This window comes from Amblyraja radiata, chromosome 1, assembly GCF_010909765.2.
Source record: "Amblyraja radiata isolate CabotCenter1 chromosome 1, sAmbRad1.1.pri, whole genome shotgun sequence".
Lineage (NCBI taxonomy): Eukaryota > Metazoa > Chordata > Chondrichthyes > Rajiformes > Rajidae > Amblyraja > Amblyraja radiata.
Window position 1 is genome coordinate 88,904,354 of NC_045956.1, and position 19,813 is coordinate 88,924,166.

The 19,813-nt window shown below is 40.7% G+C and overlaps 1 protein-coding gene and 1 long non-coding RNA gene across 4 annotated transcripts in view; both read right to left on the reverse strand.

The window, feature by feature from the left end:
* Nucleotides 1-2,369: 2,369 nt before the first annotated feature.
* The window catches only part of dhx15 (DEAH-box helicase 15), a 135,685-nt gene continuing 118,241 nt past the window's right edge, over nt 2,370-19,813 (reverse strand). For all 3 annotated transcript variants that reach the window (XR_004412961.1, XM_033026364.1, XM_033026370.1), the window contains exons 12-14: nt 19,252-19,442; nt 9,408-9,577; nt 2,370-3,039 (exon numbers count right to left, since the gene is read on the reverse strand). Coding sequence is in view for 2 of the 3 variants with exons in the window: in XM_033026364.1 (XP_032882255.1) it covers nt 2,922-3,039; nt 9,408-9,577; nt 19,252-19,442 (479 nt within the window). In the remaining variant the exon portion in view is untranslated. The remainder of the gene's footprint in view (nt 3,040-9,407; nt 9,578-19,251; nt 19,443-19,813) is intronic.
* On the reverse strand, nt 17,968-19,245 carry LOC116976487. Its single transcript, XR_004412962.1, has 2 exons — nt 19,069-19,245; nt 17,968-18,969 (listed from the first exon to the last, which is right to left on the reverse strand). It is a non-coding gene; the product is annotated as an uncharacterized LOC116976487 (long non-coding RNA).

Consider the following 19,813-nt stretch of genomic DNA (forward strand, 5'->3'; position numbering starts at 1 on the left):
GAGTGCCTCGAACACATTGCCTGGGGTGGTGGTTGAAGCAGATACATCAGTAGCAATTAAAATACTTTTGGATAGGCATATGGATATGCAGGGAACAGAGGGATATGGGTTATTTGTACGTAAATAAGTGATGATCTTGTTTGGCATAGACCTGTTCTTTTGCTGCACTGATCTGTGTTCTAAAATTAACATTCAATTTGAGTGACAAAATACAGGTCAGAAACCTGAATTAAATTCAAATACAGACAAGTGAGGGGATAAATGGCTAGATTAACAAGAGCAAATGTTAAGAAATTGCCACAATTTCTAAATCAGGAAAAGATTCATTCAGAAATCCTATTTAGGAAGTGAACAATGAACAGTGTACTATGGTATACTAAAATGAAAGAAAAGATTTGTAAAGTTGCATAAAGCAGGAGTAGACTCAAGTATTGGAAGACAAGGAACTGCAGATGCTGGTTTACAAAAAAAGACAAAGTGCTGGAGTAACTCAGGCACCATCTTTGGGGAATATGGATAGGCGACATTTTTAGCTGGGACCCTTGTTCAGACTGACTGTAGCAGAGGGTGCAAGCTGGGAGAGGTGGGGTGATTATTTTTTTTAAAGAAACTAGCAAAAATTTGAGAAAATAGCATTAAACAAGCTAGAAATATTAAATCAATCAGGGGAATTGCTGTAAACAGGTGTAAGGAAGAGCTGACAAGTTAATTGTTGGTGCTTTGGAAGGCAAGGATTAACAATGGCTAATCAGAAACATGGCAATGATGCTAAACAAATATTTTGTGCTGGTTTTCACAGAAAAAGACACAAAAGGTACAATGTTAACAGTCAACGATAAAACAACTTAACCAACATCATGCAAAATGCACCAGGCAAACTAACAGGTCTAAAGTACTGATTCTTGATTAGTACAGGTGTCAAAGGTTATGGGGAGAAGGCAGGAGAATGTGGATAGGAGGGAGATAGATGAGCCATGATTGAATGGCAGACTTGATGGGCCGAATGGCCTAATTCTACTCCTCTTCCTTATGGCCTTAAAGATTCATGAATCCCCAGCACCTAACGATCTGCACTCCAAAAGAGGTGGCAGCAGAGATAATAGATGGGACCAGTTTAAATTTCTGTAGCAAACAATGCAATTCAAGAGCAGGATGAGGGAAATTGTATTGGCCTGTTATTCTGATATCAATTGCTCGGAAAATGCTGGCATCGCTTACTAAAGGGGAAATAATAGTAAACCAGTCCACGTGGTTTTATGAGAAATTGTAATTGGCGACAATTCTTTAAGAATACAAAGAGCAAGTTGGATGCTGTGGGCCTGTGTTTCTCAAAAGGTATTCAAAAAGAAACAGCAAAAGGTTATTGCACAAGGACTCGTGGTGCTGAGGACTGTATCTGCATGAACAGTGCATTTGTTAATTAGCAGCAAGAGCAGGATAAACAAGCCACTTTGAGATTTGTGAGCAAGAGATATTGGATGCCTCAGCCGCTGGTATTTTCAACCTATATTTAGTGTTTTGGCAAATACACAGCACGAGTAGTAAAATGTGGATCAGTGAGGTTTCTACTTTGGCAGAATGAAAACTCTAAAAACTGTAACATTATTAATTGGTCCAACAAGGAAATGTTAAGCAAGCTGAGAAGACATTGTATGCTTTTATAAAGAATTAGTAACCCCATGGAAACATACATGATACACAAAAGATGAGGGGAGGATGGTTGGAGTACAATGGCTCATAGCCTTTGGTTGGAAGCATTTCCACTCAGTCTGTCAGCATAACTTTAGGACCTGAACGTAGTCCTCACCTCCAGTAGAGCGAGTGTGGCGTTTGCACGTTATTCCTGTGACTGAGAGAGTTCCCTCCCGCATCCAAGGACATGCAGGAGAGGTTTATTGTCCTCTGGTGTGTAGCTGAATGGTAGAATCTGGTGTTATAAAGGGATCGTGGGAATATACAGAATACTGTCCAGGGAAAATGATCGGGGAGATGGGGTTGCTCTGTGAGTCATCATAGGGCTAATGGCCTCCTTCATTGCCATAAGTAAATATGGATCTTTGAGATGTTCCACACAGAAAATTAGGAATCTGTGCATATTTGAGACCCAGATACTCTTGGACTTTGCAGAAATCAGACAGAAGAATCGAGATGGGGGAGAATCAATCCTGGGAAGATCGAGTTGGGAAATTAGAGTTAATCTTACTGAATGATACAGCAGGCTCAAGAAGCTGTGCAGACTACTCGTGCTCTTATTCCTAGTATCATCTGTACTCGACTCCCAAGAATAGACCAACTTACTTGAACAATGGAGAGAATCATGTAAATTTTCTTCAAATAACTTCTTCCAAGAAAACACTTTACACAAAAAAATTTGTCACTATACCTTTATTTAAGTCAAAAATTGGTTGGGAAAATTCAGGTGCCTACATATGTAAGTTTTCCATGTTCTTTGAGTCGCTACAACTTTCTATTAAGAATGTCAACATGGGCAGAATCATGCAGTATGTGGTTGAGAAGTACATACTTTAATCGGCAACTCTGAATCACTATGAGAAATTCAGACAATATTGTAATAATGATGAAACTTTAAAAATTAACAGTTACAGCATTATTCTGAAACCTTTGCCCACCCCAACCCATCAAAACCCAACAGGGTCTATGACAAAAGTCAACATAACAATAAAAAAAGCCACATAACACCAGCAACATACTATGTTGCTCAACAGAGTGTTACACAACCTGCCATAAACAAGGATTCTTTTAAAAAATAAAAGTGAGGAATTGTCCATCCACTTGAAAGAAAACATCCAAAGGTTTTCTTGAATCGACAAATTAAATTTGTTATATTTGGGCAGAATTTGAAGTCCATATTTCTTCAATATGAAATCTGCATTTGCCTGGTCTCCTACATTAACATAACTTCAATATTGAGAATATTCCTTTGACTGAAGTTTGCCAATAATGCGTTCCAGTTGTCTTTTGGCTTCACACTGAGGAAAGTTGCCCATTTCATAGTATTGAGCAGCTATCTTCACTAACCTATTAGGACAGAAAGTACACGTTACTATTGTTGATTACATACACACCTGAAAATATTGCAATCAGATTAGAGGCAGAACTTGAACTAAAAACACTGCCATCTCATGGATACATGGAAGACATTTTCCAAATTGTCCAATCCTCTTGATATTTGCAGCATGAAAATTATTGATGAAAACGGAACGTTTAGCAGGCAATGAAAATCAAAACAAAACTTAAATACGAATGCAATAAAATACCAGAGAAAAATAGAATACGTATTTTACAGAAAGTAGTCTTAAACTCACGTGAGTGCAATGTTTGCACAAGCACTGCCCAAAGTAGGCACCCCAAGTAGTGAGGAAGAACACAAGAGATAGGTTAGGTGAAAGTCACAAAGCCCCCTTAGTCTGCCCCATCATTCAACATGACTGTGCTGGCCACAACTACTCTTCTCTGTCTATGCCCATAAAGATTTTTCTATCTTCCAAATATTTTTATCTAGCTCCATCTTGAAGACATCTGATGGCCTGGCCTCCAACAAATCTTAGCAACAGAGAATGCCAGGGATTCACTACCCCCAGAGAGGAAATTCCTATGCATCTTAGTTTTAAATGTCCAACCCATTTACTTGGTAACATGGATAGGTGACATTTCGGGTCGAGACACTTCTTCAGTCCCCTATCCATGTTCTATAAAGATGCTACCCGATCTACTGAGTTACTCCAACATTTGGTGTCCCTTTGAGTATTAACCAGCATCTGCAGTTCTTTGTTTCTACCCATTTACTTTGCAGCAGCATCCCCCCATTCATGACTCCTGGAAGTGAAACATCTACCCTGCCAAGCCCCCTTGCTATCTTACATTGAAAACGGCACCCAAACATTGCCATGTGATTAATCTACCTCACTTTCTTACATTAGCAAATATATGTGCAGATCCCAACCATAACAAAATCCCAATTAAAAAGTGTGCATTACATTAATTTCCTAAAGTTGATTGATCAGAATAAGTATCCTACACCCTGTGAATTTTCATCATGGAAAGACTGTTCATCGTGAAGTTGAAATTGGTACATTCTGTCCAAACCTCTTGCATTGGGGGTGGGGAGTTAAATGGTTGACAAATGGTAGATCCAGCAGGCCTTGGCAGACCGAGCACAAGTGTTCAGCGAAACGTCGACTAGTCTATGCCTGGCCTCGCTGATGTTGGGACAGTCACATCAGGAGCATCGCATACAATACATAAGGTTGGAAGAGGTGAACATGTCTCGGCAGAAAGGGCTGTTGGGATCCCTAGATGCAAGTGAGAGGTGATGGGGCTGGTGTTATACCTCCAGCAGTTGTATGGGAAAGTGCCGCGGTAGGGTTGAATGGGGGAGAAATGAACGAGCCAAGGAGTTGCAGACAGAAGTCTCGGTGGAAAGGGAGAACGGGATGATGTGACACGACTCATATGGGGATCACTTTGTCCCCATTTCCAGCAATCTGCGATCTCTTGTGTCATTATTACTTTATTTTCTGGATTGTAGTCAGCATGCTATTAATTCTGCCACCTGTCCTCTCATTCCATGTGCTGTGAGCTTTGTCATGAATCAGCCTCATGAAAATCATATTACATTTACTCTGTGACTGCTTCCAAAAGTGCCATAGTGCTGATCATACAATATTCCCCTTTGAAAGCAGATTTACAGATGTCTATAGTATTACATTTTTGAATAAAGATTCTATTATCTTTCCTATCACTATCATTAAACACTATTGTCTGGACTCCCATCTGTCTCCATTTATACATATACAAACTGAATTAGTTGTCTACCAGTCTCTCATTGCCTGAAAATTTAGATCTTTCCTCTCAATCTTGTGTAATTAATCATATTAATGGCTTGGATGTTTCTCTATCTGGTTCGTTTCAATCCCTATTCTAAATTCAGCAACAAATTCCCTCTTTAGATTTCTCTCACACATTAGATAAGGAGTCCCAAAACACACCAAGTACTTTCTCTCATTCCTTCCTCCTCTTGTCTATTGATCCAAAGATGATGAAAGTCTCTGGACGATTGTTCTAATTATTTCATATTTAGTGGTTAATTAATTCTGGAAGTTTCTATCAAATGGAAATGCATGCTGAATCTGGTAAAATATGAATATGGTTACAATGGTCCATGAAAGTCAGTAACTGAATACCAATTAATTGACTACTTTATAACTGAAATGTTTCGAGGAAATGTTGAGAGGGATATGGACTAAACGCAGACAAATGGAACTCGCTGAGGGGATATCTTGGTCGGCATGGATGTGTCGGGCCAAAGGGCCCATTTGCTGTATGACTACAACATACAGTGCAGGAGTTGATATTTATAGGTAGTACCAGCATAGTTTAGTTTAGCGATACAGCATGGAAACAGGCCCTTCGGCCCACCAAATCCATGCCAACCAGCAATTCCCGTACACTAACCCTATCCTACACAACATGACCGATTTACAATGTTACAATTTTTACTGAAACTAATTAACCTGCAAACCGGAGCACCCAGGGAAAACCAACGTGGTCACGGGGAGAACATACAAATTCTGTACAGACAGCACCCGTAGTCACGATCGAACTCGGGTGGCTGTCGCTGTAAGGCAGCAACTCCATCCTCAATTGTCTAATCATGTATTCTATTCTGATCCAGTATTCAGTAATAATCGCTCTCAAAACTAGTTAGAGTAGGTGGTCTGCTTCCTCCCTTATGCACCTCTAAAATAAAGTGAGGGGATTGATTGTGCTTTTAATTCAGTTGTGGAAAAGTCACACAATAGTCTAATGATAAATCTTTCCCTGCTTAAGAGAAATCTGGGTACAACTCCCACTAAAGCACATCAGCACCTTTTCTATAGTTTATAGACGCCTTGTTTCTGCATAGATTTCTCATATAATACAAAGATGCATCAACCTCACTCATGAATGGAAGAGAAGAATTAAGAGATGAGTCTTGATTTAGATATCGCTTCAAGTAGGGAGGAATTAGTTTCACTCTTAAATATTTCAGCCTTTATATATCCCAATAGCTTGATACAGAGCGGAAACAGGACTTCCTGGCCCACCGAGTCTGCGTCAACCATGCACTAGCACTATCCCACGCACTAAGGACAATTTTACAATTTTTATCGAAGCTGATTAACCGACAAACCTGTGCATCTTTGGAGTGTGAGTGGAAATCGGAGCACCGGAAACTGGAGTGTGGATGAAAACCTACGCGGTCACAGAGAGAACGTACAAACTCCGTACAAACAGCACCTGTAGTCAGGATCAAACCCAAGCCTATGGAAGGTAACAATTCTACCGCTGCGTCACCCAGCTGTTTTGAATTCAGCCACAGGTAAAGATCATTTCTAAAAGTGCTTTATCATCACCCACCATATTTAAATGCCTAAATTAGTTAATTGCTCAAAGTTCATGCAACCACTCCCGCACTGGGAGATGGGATGACTGGAACTTTGCCCACTGGTTGGACTTGGACTGGGTGGGTCAAATGGCCTGTTTCCACATTCTGTATAATTCTACAACTTTTTGCCTGGTTTTGTTCCAGTAAATCTACACTGCACCTCTTATGACATATTCTTCATGAGATGAAGTGACCAAAACTGAAGACATTACTTTTGCAGATCTGTTTCTTGCAGTCTGCAAAAATTAAATGCCATGACTTTTGTTACAACATGCTTTGGTGATCTTTCTCTGCATAGGTTCCCCACTGCAGCCACATCATTGTCAGGTCTGTGGATAAACACTCATGAGCCAGGTATCCTTTGGTCTTCCTTAGTTCATTTGCTGTTGCTGTCTGATCACCCTTTTGCTGATGTCTCCTCTTTCGACAGCTGTAATTGCATCTTTTTTCAAGCAAATGCTATTCCATCTTTTCCAACCCCCTTTGAAATAGCCGATAAAAGATTTAAATATTCCAGGGTCTGACAAGGTGACAAGGTCTGACAGTGAAATTACCATCACATCATATCCTTCAAAACAGGATTTGCTTAATATTCATTTTTTTTAATGGTTCAGACATTCTTGTACTCACATCGTCTAACTCTATGCCTTGCCCACATTTGGATAGATTGCTTTCAAACGTGATCAAAAATATGATCATAGAACCAGAGTGTTGTAGAGAACAGAAACAGGCCTTCAGCCCACCCTATTGCCAATCAACGTCCCATTTGTCTACATGAGGACCGTATCATTCTATATCTTGCACATTTAAGTGCCCTTCTAAATGCCTTCAAAATGATGTACATGTATCCGATTCCATCACCACCTCTGGCATTTTTCCACATATCAACCACTGAAAAAAAAAACATTGCCTTTGGATCCCCTTTATAATTCTCGCCCATCACTAAACATATTCCCTCTTGTTTTTAATACCCCTACCAAGGGAAAAATAATTTGGATATCTACCATATGCATGCCACTCATAAATTTGTACACTTTTATCAGCTCACCTGGCAGCTTCATTCACTCCAGGGGAAACAAGTCCAGCCTACCCAACATCTCCCTGTAACCAAAGTCCTCCAATACAGACAGTATTCTGGTAAATCTCCTCTGCACCCTGCAGCACAATTGCGTCCAGAACGGCTCACAATACCTCAAGTACAATCTAACCAATGTTTTGTGTAATAACATCGTAACTCCTATATTCTCTGCCCTGACCGATGATGGCACGCACGTCATACGTCTTCCTCACTATCCTCTCTATATGACGAGTAAATGCAAGTTCTTTAACTTACTTCTTATCATTTATTTTAAATATCCATTCAGGTTTTATTTACATTATTATTCTTTTCTCCTCTCTTACAATTACTAATATACACTTGCATTCACCTTGTCCACCTGCCTTTCCAATTCCCTGCTTTCCCTGAATGGTTTCTACTTCAAGCATAAAAAGGCCTAGGTAGTTAACCTGCATGCTCTAAGGGATCGAAATATAGCTTTTATACTCATGAAACTAAAGTCTGGATATTACTGCTGACGAAACATTATTCTTTACATGAAGCTTATGTTGAAAAATTATTAGGTTCGTAATGCAGAGCACTCGTATGAAACCCAAGTCTCGATTTCTGCATCGTGCTTTCAAAGAGGCTGATAGCATGAATTTTATAAATGCAGTGTTTCCTATGAAGGCATACTGTAGAATAGTCAATATGTGCAGGGAAAAAAAATTGAAACCCAGCATGTACTTAAATTTTCTAGGCTCTGCAATTTCATTATGCTCAGGCAGATTATCAAAGTCAATACCAGGCCACCATTACAGTTGTGCATAAACTCAGCGTAAACCGTATTAAATTACGTGGACTAAATCATTTAAATGTGATTTATTGTGATGTCCCGAGTCTGATTATTGGTATTTGCTAGTGACTAAGTATGAGAAGTGGGTAGTTTTAATGGTTATTTCAAGGCAACAGTAATCAATGCTCTGCACGCCGTGAGCTATGCTTTAGCTGCACCAATTGTATCCAACAGCGATGCTCCTTATTTGCAATATTCAAAGCCTGCTACAGACTCTTCATGCCTTCATAAAATTAAGTTTGAGACCAAAATTAATGATATTAACTGTGCGAGCAGCTAAGTGAATGGAATTATATTCAGTAACTGCACTGAACTATTTTAATATCTGCTTACGTGCATATTTCCGACGATCTTTCCTGAACCCAGCACACTGATGCAATCATAAAGAAAGCATATCAGCGCCTCTACTTCCTGAGAAGATTACGGAGATTCGGTATGTCAAAGAGGATTCTCTTGAACTTCTACAGGTGCACAGTAGAGAGCATACTGATTGGTTGCATCATGGTCTGGTTCAGCAACTCAAACGCCCAGGAGCAGAAAAGGCTGCAAAAAGTTGTAAACTCTGCCCAGGCCATCATCGGCTCTTATCTCCCCACCATCGAAGGGATCTATCGTAGTCGCTGCCTCAAAAAGGCAGCCAACATCATCAAAGACCCACACTATCCTGGCCACACACATCTCACCCCTGTCATCAGGAAGAAGGTACAGGAGCCTGAGAACTGTAACGTCCAGGTTCAGGAACAGCTTCTTCCCTACAGCCATCAGGCTATTAAACACTACAATCTCATAAGCTATGAACTACAATAGACTATTATTATCATTATTGCACTGTAATTGTTTGTTCTTTTTTTCTAAGTTTTTGTTATATTATTTATTATGACTACATATTCCGTTGTGCTGCAGTAAGTAAGAATTTCATTGTTCTTTCTGGGACATATGACAATAAAACACTCTTGACCCATGATTTCGGATTGGATCTTCAAAGTTAGAATTTGTACTGTTGATGCATTGCACAACTTATCGCAAACAGAGACAAACAGTTCAAAACCCATATCTCAGTACATTACCATTCAGGTTTGATATCTGTACAGGTCCGGATATAGTTTTTAGTGGTGAGTACAAATTCATTGTAGAGCACCCACTCAGGTTTATGGTCCAGGACTGTAGAAGGATGAAGCTGCACAACCTGGTTATCTTTCACTGTCAAATAATGGCCTGTACGTTCCAAGTGCGCCACCTAAAATTAAATGGAAGGCAGAAAGTACCCATTAAGTAATTACAATAGGTGACAATAGAAATTTGGGGTGAGGAAGACGGGTGGAGAGGGGAAAGGAATGACAATCAATGGTTGCTTTGGGTATTATCCTATTTTACTATGTCAAGAAAACCTGCAATCAAACGAGGAAGTCTTGCTTCCATAATGCACTCATGCGACTCAGTTGTCTTGGTGTTAAGAGAATTGATGTTAAATATCTGAACAATAGGATCTGGACATAGACACAAATATTACCAAAGTAGAGAACGAAGGTAAAGATCAAAATGTCAAAAAGCACAATTTAATGGGAAGTAACAAATATGTAGTCACATTTACAGTAATGCTTGCAAAGCATTATATTAATGCTATTAACTGGAAATATCTTGGACATGAGGAATCTTTATTAAAACAGCTAAGTATTAATGAGTTATGCGAATCAACGTTTTACTAAACTGATATATGCATTGCAAAAACCATCTAACATCCACTGTCCCATATTGTATTTGGTATCTTAACCATTGCCTTCAAGTGGGTTGTGTTGGAGTTGACCCTAGTTAAATATTTCAGTTCGTTCGTGGGCACAGGTATGTCAGAAAAGCATGTGATATTAGAAACATAACAATGTATTGAAGTTTGTAGTACTCACCTGGCACTAAATGTAAATAGTAAATTACTATTTGCTCTAATGGTTCAACACACATTCAGAATTTCTACACTACTGCCAAGAGTTTCAGAAAGGCCACATGAACAGTTTACTGCAAAGCACCAGCATCCCATTAAAACATCAATATCTACTATCTATATTCAACAGCATGACTCACAAAATAGTCTGCACCCAATTCAAAGCCTTTAGATTTTGATTGTAGGTTTTTAAGATGTTATGTCATAGACTGATCAATATGTTCCACTCGCTGTATTACATCTTTCAAGACACACACACACGTACAAAATGGCCTGGGTGTGAGCAGGACCGTTAGCAACACAATTACCCCATTCAAAACAATTTCCATTTATGTTGAAGGTCAAATCATTCTTTGGAGAAAAAAGCATTTTTATCTTAACAGACAATAACTACTAGATGATATCAGTCTCCCCTTTTCATCCACACTCAACATGTATTTAGAATGCCGTTGTATTGTCACATCCAACCTAATCAGTGCCTGGTAACTCACGTCACCCCCGTGCATAGATTTTAAATAAATTATTTTTTTCCCAAAAGGCCATTAAAAGCAGTTTGTTGAAACCTACAGAACAAAGACTATTTGTACATGTTGTGGTTCTGAAAATGATAAGCAATGCCATGAACATTCATAACCTTGCACAATCTAACCTCGTCAACACCAAGGAAAGGTTATTTACTAATCACAAATTGTACCTAACTGAGAAAAAGAGGAAGTACAGCTGTGGCTGAACTGTAAAACTTTTGTAAAACACAGCAAGAGGTAAACACCAAGATGCTGCTTCCCCTCACCAATGGGAACAATTGCATTTACACCAATGAGATGTTGATCCTGGACAGAACTCATTATAAAATAACCCAATAATTTTAAAATGATCCATTATCATCCTGGGACCAAAAGGTATTGTGATTTAATGACTTCCAACTGAAGGCTTCAACATCCATCATTGTGACGTGCTTTGGAAGTGCATTGACTCCAGCCTCCCAGGCAGCCTATATCAACTGCAATTCACATGCTGCTGCAACATGTTCAGGCCAGACACCATCAGGGCATATTACACACTATCCTCAATAAGGATATCTGATGAAACATCCTCAATGATAATTCTCAATGCTCCAAGATGCGTTCTCAGCCCATTTCTATAATTCCGGCACGCTGACAACTGCAAGGCAAAATTCTGCTCTAACTCGTCACAATTTTTGCAGATGACACCAGCATAGTGGGCCAGATCTCAAACAATGACGAGGAGTACAGAATGGATATAGAGAACATAACATTGTGTCATGACAAAAACATCTGCCTGAATGTCAGCAAAATGAAGGAGATAGTTGGCGACTTCAGGTAGTGGGTGGATTACATGCCACAGTTTGCATCAATGGTACTGAAGGGGAGGTGGTCAAGATCTTCAAGTTCCTAAGTGTAAATATTGCCAATTTGTTCCGGTCCAGCCACATCAATGCCATGGTTAAGAAAGCACACCAATTACTCTGTTTCCTCAGACAACCAAAGGAATTAGGCACTTCTTCAATTTTGATGGATGCACTGTAGAAAGGATCCTGTCGGGATACATCACAACATGATTTGCCAACTGCTCTGCCAAAACCAGAAGCAATTGCAGAAAACCGTACAGTCCAGTCCATTACACAAACCAGCCTCCGTCCATCGACTACATCCATCCTTCAAGAAGCCAACATAATCACTATTATATTTTGTGCATTAAATTTGGATTAAGGGACACACATTGCCAAGACAGACTGCTCATCTGCCTGTCAATTGTCAATGTTCATGAGATCAAACACCAAAGGAAAATTCTCATTTCATTATACCAATGGGAAAGCGACAGAAAAACTATAAAGATAAAATCTTCTTCACTTTTAGCCAAGAGGCAATAACTGATATTTCTTTCCAAGGGGCAGAGAGTGCGTTTAGAACAAGGATGAGAAATTCTGAGAGATGGACAAAAGGGAAGGAGATGCTGAGAAACAGCAATGACTGCAACGGGACAGGAAAGGTTCTATATTTTTTGACTTACTACATGGAAAGAGACAAGAAATAACAACACATAAAAATAAAAATAATAAAAACACATTATTCTCCATAATGCAATTAAAACAGTGTAGTCACAAAAATAATCAAAAGGTGCTGGAAAAAACGCACATTATCAACAAAACGTTAACTCTTCAGAGATGCTGCATAGATTGCTGAGTATTTCCAGTAGCTTCCTTTATTTCATATTTTCAGGAACTCAATCTTTTGCTTATGAAATTATTAACTGGAATCTTGGTATACCCCAAAAGGCCAAGCTGAATAATAATTTCTACTAAAATATATTGGAGCAAAAAGGTCAAAGGAGTGCTTTTAAAACTATCTCCATGTAAACATAGAAACATAGAAAATAGGTGCAGGAGTAGGCCCTTCGGCCCTTCGAGCCTGCACCGCCATTCAATATGATCATGGCTGATCATCCAACTCAGTATCCCATCCCTGCCTTCTCTCCATACCCCCTGATCCCTTTAGCCACAAGGGCCACATCTAACTCCCTCTTAAATATAGCCAATGAACTAGCCTCAACTACCTTCTGTGGCAGAGAATTCCACAGATTCACCACTCTCTGTGTAAAAAATGATTTTCTCATCTCGGTCCTAAAAGACTTCCCTCTCATCCTTAAACTGTGACCCCTAGTTCTGGACTTTCCCAACATCGGGAATAATCTTCCTGCATCAAGCCTGTCCAATGCTAGCTAAAACAAAAACAGTAACAAACAAAATTAGAATGCTTAAGCAGATGATGGCTTGAAGTTACTACATCATGTTTTTTTTTCAGTGGTCATTACAGGGTTACAAGTTCACAGCATATAATACCCTGGTTATATAGATTTTGATTTTTTTGTATTCCATACAAAATCAAATTTCATTTGGAACCATCAGCTTGCTCTCACAGTATAAGGACCATCAACAAAATACCATAAAAAAGACTGACAGTACAATAAAAAGCAGAAAAAACCTTTGTGACTAAATGGCTGGAAACATTTTCAGAATGCAAACCAATCTTATGGATTCTCACAGCTTAAATTTCACTGCCAACTTGGATTATCGAAACTCCCAATCTGTTTTCTATTACAGGTGCACAACCTTTTATCCGAAAGCCTTGGGACCAGACACTTTTCGTAATTCAGAATTTGTCGGTCTTCGGAATGGACATTTTTTAGCGTAGATTTTAATGGCTGGCTCAGTGGTAAAGTGCTCGGCTCATATCCGCAAGGTCGCGAGTTTGCGCCTTGATCCTGGCAGTTACTCGATCGCGAGTTTGAGTCTTCAATGTCGTTTTTTCTTGCAGAATAAATGTTTGCATGAAATACAGTGTAGGAGAAGTGTACTGACTGTGTGGGCAGAACTTTGGAAGTGATTGCCCACCAGTCTAAAAAGCCGCTGTGTCTCCCTGTCCCTGGGATAGCAGGGGGCGATTAAACAGTACAATACCCCCCTCCCCCTCCAACTCCAGAGGAATCCGCTCCCCGATGGGTCGCTACCAAAGATCATAGAGGAGCTCCTCTATGATCTTTGGCCGCTACAGCGACAAGTGGCAGTTCGCCCACAGCCCGAGCTGCGCCCCCTCATCCGCCACCCCAAGAACAAGACGTACCTTGCACACCATCAGCTTCTGCCCCTACGTGTTCCTCTGGAGTTGGAGCGGGGCTGGGCTGGAGTTGCTGCTGGCTGTGGGTCTCTGGGATCTCCGTGCTTGCAGTGGGCCTGGGGGTCGGTGGGCGGCGGTGGGAGCTGTGGACCTACGGACCTACCTCCGTGGAGCTAGCCAGCTTCGGAGCGTGGAGAGTTGCGGGGGCGAGCTGCTGCGACCCGACTCCGGTGGATGGTGACACCGGGAGCTCGCGGGTCTCCAGTGGGAGACTGCTTTGCGGGGCACCGGCAGTGGCGACTTCTCCCGCCCGAATTACGGGGTTGAGAGTGACCTGGAGGGGTGCCTTACAACGCCCGGCGCGGCTGTCAATTGCCGCGGACTTGCTAGCGCCCGCCGGGGGCTCCAACGTCAAGACCGGGGCGTGGCTTTGAGTGGCCGCTCCCCGATGGGCCCCTACGACGCCCCGAGCTGCGCCCCGTCATCCGCAACCCAGGTTCCTCTGTAGTTGGAGTGGGGCTGGGCTGGGCTGCTGTTGGCTGTGGGTCTCTGGGATCTCCGTGCTTGCGGTGGGCCTGGTGGTCGGTGTCCAATTGGTCCTGACACGGTCCTGCTGCAATCGCCGACGTGAAGACAGTGCAAAGCCCCCGCGCCGGTGCAATGGACGGGGAGCTGGAGAGGGGAGGGAAGGGGTCACACACATGGCCGGGAAGCAGAGGGGTGGGTGTAGGTGGGGTGAAACTGAAGGGAGCGACAATCTGCTGCTGCCTGCCCGCTGAGTTAAAAAGTTCCCACGCAAGACTCACGAAACACTGTATATCGTGAGTCTACCGTGGGAACTTTTTAATTCAGCGGGCAGGCAGCAGCATATTGTCAATTATTAACCCTCCCGCGCAATATACCCTCATCTTCTCTTTTATGAATGGGGATTTAGTTCCCCTTTCTTCGAGGACCGACCGGAGGTTCCGCTGTCACCTCTGCGGGCCGCCCTCGGTGAACGTTTTCAAGGACCTTTCTTCAAGGACCGAAAAAATGGCCGCTATTCGGAGGTTTTCGTTATTTGGATCTTCGGATAAAAGGTTGTGCACCTGTATTGAAATATAAGATGCTCACAACTTTAATTTACAGTGTCCTCCATAATGTTTGGGACAAAGACCCATCGTTTATTTATTTGCCTCTGTACTCCACAATTTCAGATTTGTAATAGAAAAAAATTACATGTGGTTAAAGTACACATTGTCAGATTTTGTTAAAGGCCATTTTTATACATTTTCCTTTCACCATGAAGAAACGGCTGTGTTTATACATAGTCCCCCCCAATTTCAGGGCACCATATTGTTTGGGACACATGGCTTCACAGGTCTTTGTAATTGCTCAGGCGTTTTTAAATGCCTCCTTAATGCAGGTATAAGAGAGCTCTCAGCACCTAGACTTTCCTCCAGTCTTTCCATCACTTTTGGAAACTTTTATTACTGTTTATCAACACGAGGACCAAAGTTGTGCCAATGAAAGTCAAAGAAGCCTTTATGAGACTGAGAAACAAGAATAAAACTGTTCGAGACATCAGCCAAACCTTAGGCTTACCAAAATTAACTGTTTGGAACATCATTAAGAAGAAAGAGAGTGCTGGTGAGCTTACTAATCACAAAGATATTGGCAGGCCAAGGAAGACCTCCAGAGCTGATGAGAGTAGAATTCTCTCTGTAATAAAGAACAATCTTCAAACTCCTCTCCGACAGATCAGAAACACTCTTCAGGAGTCAGGTGTTGATTTGTCAACGATTATTGTCCGCAGAAGACTTCTTGAACAGAAATACGGGGGCTACACTGCAAGATGCAAACCACTGGTTAGCTGCAAAAATAGGATGGCCAGGTTACACTTTTCCAATAAGTACTTAAAAGCGCAACCACAGTTCTGGGAAAAGGTCTTGTGGACAGATGAGACAAAGATTGATTTATATCAGAGTGATGGCAAGAGCAAAGTATGGAGAAGAGAAGGAACTGCCCAAGATCCAAATCATACCACCTCATCTGTGAAACATGGTGGTAGGGGTGTTATGGCCTGGACATGTTTGGCTGCTGAAGATACTGGCTCACTTATCTTCATTGATGATACAACTGCTGATGGTAGTAGCATAATTAATTCTGAAGTGTATAGACACATCCTATCTGCTCAAGTTCAAACAAATGCCTCAAAACTCATTGGCCTGAGGTTATTTCTACAGCAGAGACAATGATCCCAAACATACTGCTAAAGCAACAAAGGAGTTTTTCAAAGATAAAAAATGGTAAATTCTTGAGAGGTCAAGTCAATCACCCGATCTGAACCCAATTGAACATGCCTTTTATATGCTGAAGTGAAAACTGAAGGGGCCGAACCCCAAAACAAAGGCTGCAATACAGGCCTGGCAGAGCATCACCAGAGAAGTCACCCAGCAACTAGTGATGTCCATGAATCACAGACTTCAAGCAGTCATTACATGCAAAGGATATGCAACAAAATACTAAACATGACTACTTTCATTTACATGACATTGCTGTGTCCCAAACATTATGCTGCCCTGGAATTGGGGGGGGGGGGGGGGGGGGGACTATGTATAAACACTGCTGTAATTTCCACATGGTGGAAATTTAGGTATGTTACAAAACTTATCTGCCACTAGCCGTGTGCGCGACTTTGGCGCCTTTGGGGGGGGGGGGGGGGTTTCTCCTGCCTGTCCGAGATATATTTTCTCGGACTGCAGCTAATGTGGAAGAATTGTTCCGACTGCCGTTCTGTGAATATATTTTTTTAAATCGCGGGACAATTTCAGCGCTTGAGTAAAATAAAAATCCGCTTCTAATGCCGTCAGCGCTGATAACGGGACGGATTTCACGTACGGGACAGCTAAAGGTAAGCCGTTTATTTTACATATAAACGTGCTTCATAGGATTACCTTAATCCAAATTTGACGTTGCGAAAAGGTGATTTAGGCCCCATACAAACCGGCAGTGTTTTTCCTGCCGATATGGGGTTTAAATTCACCGCAACCGCAACGTTCCAATCGATCGCGTTCCACAAAATCCCAGTCGCAAGATGATTAAAATAGCCATTAATTTACGGGAATTAAACACTAAATTCCTTCCATTTGGCCTATAAATAAGATTTAAAAATCATGTTATATTGTGAATTATTGTGTGAATGTTATTTGGACACTTAGGCTATTTAAAAATGTTAATCTTTTCTTAAGAAATGGATAGATGTTTAGATCTAGTAATTGAATTTTGTAATTAGCTACAATTAGGTAACTAACTAATTATATGCTTTAATTTCAGGTCATCCAAGTAAGATTGTTTCATATTTGTTTCAGAATACTTCAATCTATAATAACTGAAAATTTATTTCAGTTCCCTTAATTTTTAAGAAAGTTATTGACTTTTGACTGTCCTCGATCACAGCTTTTGAGTTAAGTCGATGGAAAAGCAATAGGGAACAAGATGCTAATTTAAGTATGAAAATGGCCATATCTTTTTTAATACTGAATATATGAAAGTGAATTAGGTTTCAAATTAAACTTATTTTTATGCTTTATCTGATGGGATAAATTGCAGACTTGATTTTTTAAATATTAAAATTTTGTAACATTGCTACATTATATAATGTGCACTTTAACCACATGCGATTTTTTTCTATTACAAAACTCAAATTGTGGAGTAGAGGCAAATAAATAAATGATGAGTCTCTGTCCCAAACATTATGGAGGGCACTGTATATGCCCATTTAAACCTCTCAGCTGGTAGATGAACTTAAAATCGATAAACATGAAGGTAGAATATGGCTAATAAATTATTTTTCCTTTAGAAATAACATGGAATAACATGTTGAAACCATTAAAACATCAGGTCTGATTTGTCAAGAGAGCAAAATTTGAATTACATGAAAGTACATATAAAACATACTCTCACTCAATTGTAAAGCAAGTTTACTGGTGTGAGTAGCAGATTCCTGTTGCTGTCTAGTAACAAAGGAATCAAAATGCCCACAAAAACACCTTTTGGATTTCTCAACCCATTTCCCCCCCATATTTGTGTGTTCAGAACAGAGCACTTGAGGTTTCTGTCCTCTCAATTTTTTTTTGTAAAAATCACTCCCGCTAATACAAAACATAGAAAAATAGGAGCAGGAATAGGCTCCTTCTACCATTAAATACAATTACAGCAAATCCTTTATCTCAATACTATATTCCTGCTCTCAGCCCCTGCCCCCCAATTCCTCTTCATGCTTTTTGTGTCTGGAAATATCTCCACTGTTGAGTATATGCAACGACGACCTCCACAGGCTTCTGTAGAAGAGACTTCTACAGATTTATGACTCCAGAGTCATGAAATCGTAGTTCTTAAATGCTTTTACCCATCTATCCTGGTTCAACAACCACCCTGCATCAAGCTTATTGGGCCATGTCAGAATTGTGAACATTTCAAAAAATTAGAACTCTAAAGGCGAGTTCAATTTTTCCAATAATAGTGGGCTCATCACTAGAGTAAGCAGGAAGCCCCTTACAATAATGAACTTGATTTCATCCATCAACGGTACAAGCAAACTCCAAATAATAATACAACATTATTCCACCATGAAGCCACAGCACTTGCCAAGTCTAATGCTCTCATTTCCCCCTCCCCCCCCCGCCTAACAATCATTATTTGATTCAAGCACTTGGGACTGGGATCAAGAAACTCTTCACTTGAGCACTGTGGAGTGTGGATATTCTGTCTTTGAGTACTGAAGGCAGAAACCATTAGTGTTTATAGACTTTAAAAAACCCATGGGATTCCAGGAAAAAACTGGCGGGAAATGATTGCCATGATCAGCGAAAATCTCAGTAAACAGCTGAGCAGATTCGAGCAAATATACGGCACTCGTGCTCTTCCTGCACCTGTATTGTCCACTTCCACCACATCCTTCTTGTCCACTTTCCATTCGGCTGTCAATTTACTTCCGACTGATCTCCTGTCACACCACCTCCAGCTCATTTACTGAGCTGCATCTCTCTCTTTCTGCTTAATTCCTCCATTCGCTATCTGTCTCCATATAACCATGTAACAATTACAGCACGGAAACAGGCCATCTCGACCCTTCTAGTCCGTGCCGAACACGTATTCTCCCCTAGTCCCATATACCTGCCTCAAGGGCTCTATAAAAAGAAATGCACCTAGAGCAATCCCTTCGACCACAATCTGCAAACAAGCAGGATTGGCGCGTGTAGCACATTAATTTTATACATTCCGATTTAAAGCTTGAAATGACAGAGAATTTGCTGTTCGTATCAGAAGCATGAGAATCGGCAACAACCTCTACCGTACCTGCATGAAGTAGCCAGAAACCAGTGCCTTTCTAATGTTTATGTAATAATCTCGACTTGTGAATTCCGTACTCCTCCGAGGCAGGTTGAATCTGTCCATGATTCGTGACAGCTGCTGGCGTACATTGTCAGCAGACATCAAGGATCTGTAGTTAATAAAGTTGTCATAGCACCACTGAACCGACTCATGATCTAAAAATAAATAAAAAGTGCATCATGATTAATTAAATAAAAACAGATTTTGGTAACTTTATTACGCCTCTGCAGCATAATTGATCTTTCTACGAGCTAGCCCCAGCAAGGTCATAAATCTGAACAAGCCCAGCCCAAATTTCACTCCTGAGGAAGTGTCAAGAGGAGGGAAAATGATTTGCTGAAGGACGAGAGGTTGTGTCAGAGGGATCTGCTCTAGTAGCCTTTAACCTCTTTTTGCTATCAGGTTTCACAAAAGTATATTTACCAAAGACAAAACATTCATCCAGTTAGAATGATGTACGAGCTAATAAAAGCCATGACATTGAATGGTAACACTAGACACATGCACAAAGTCACTATTCACAGTA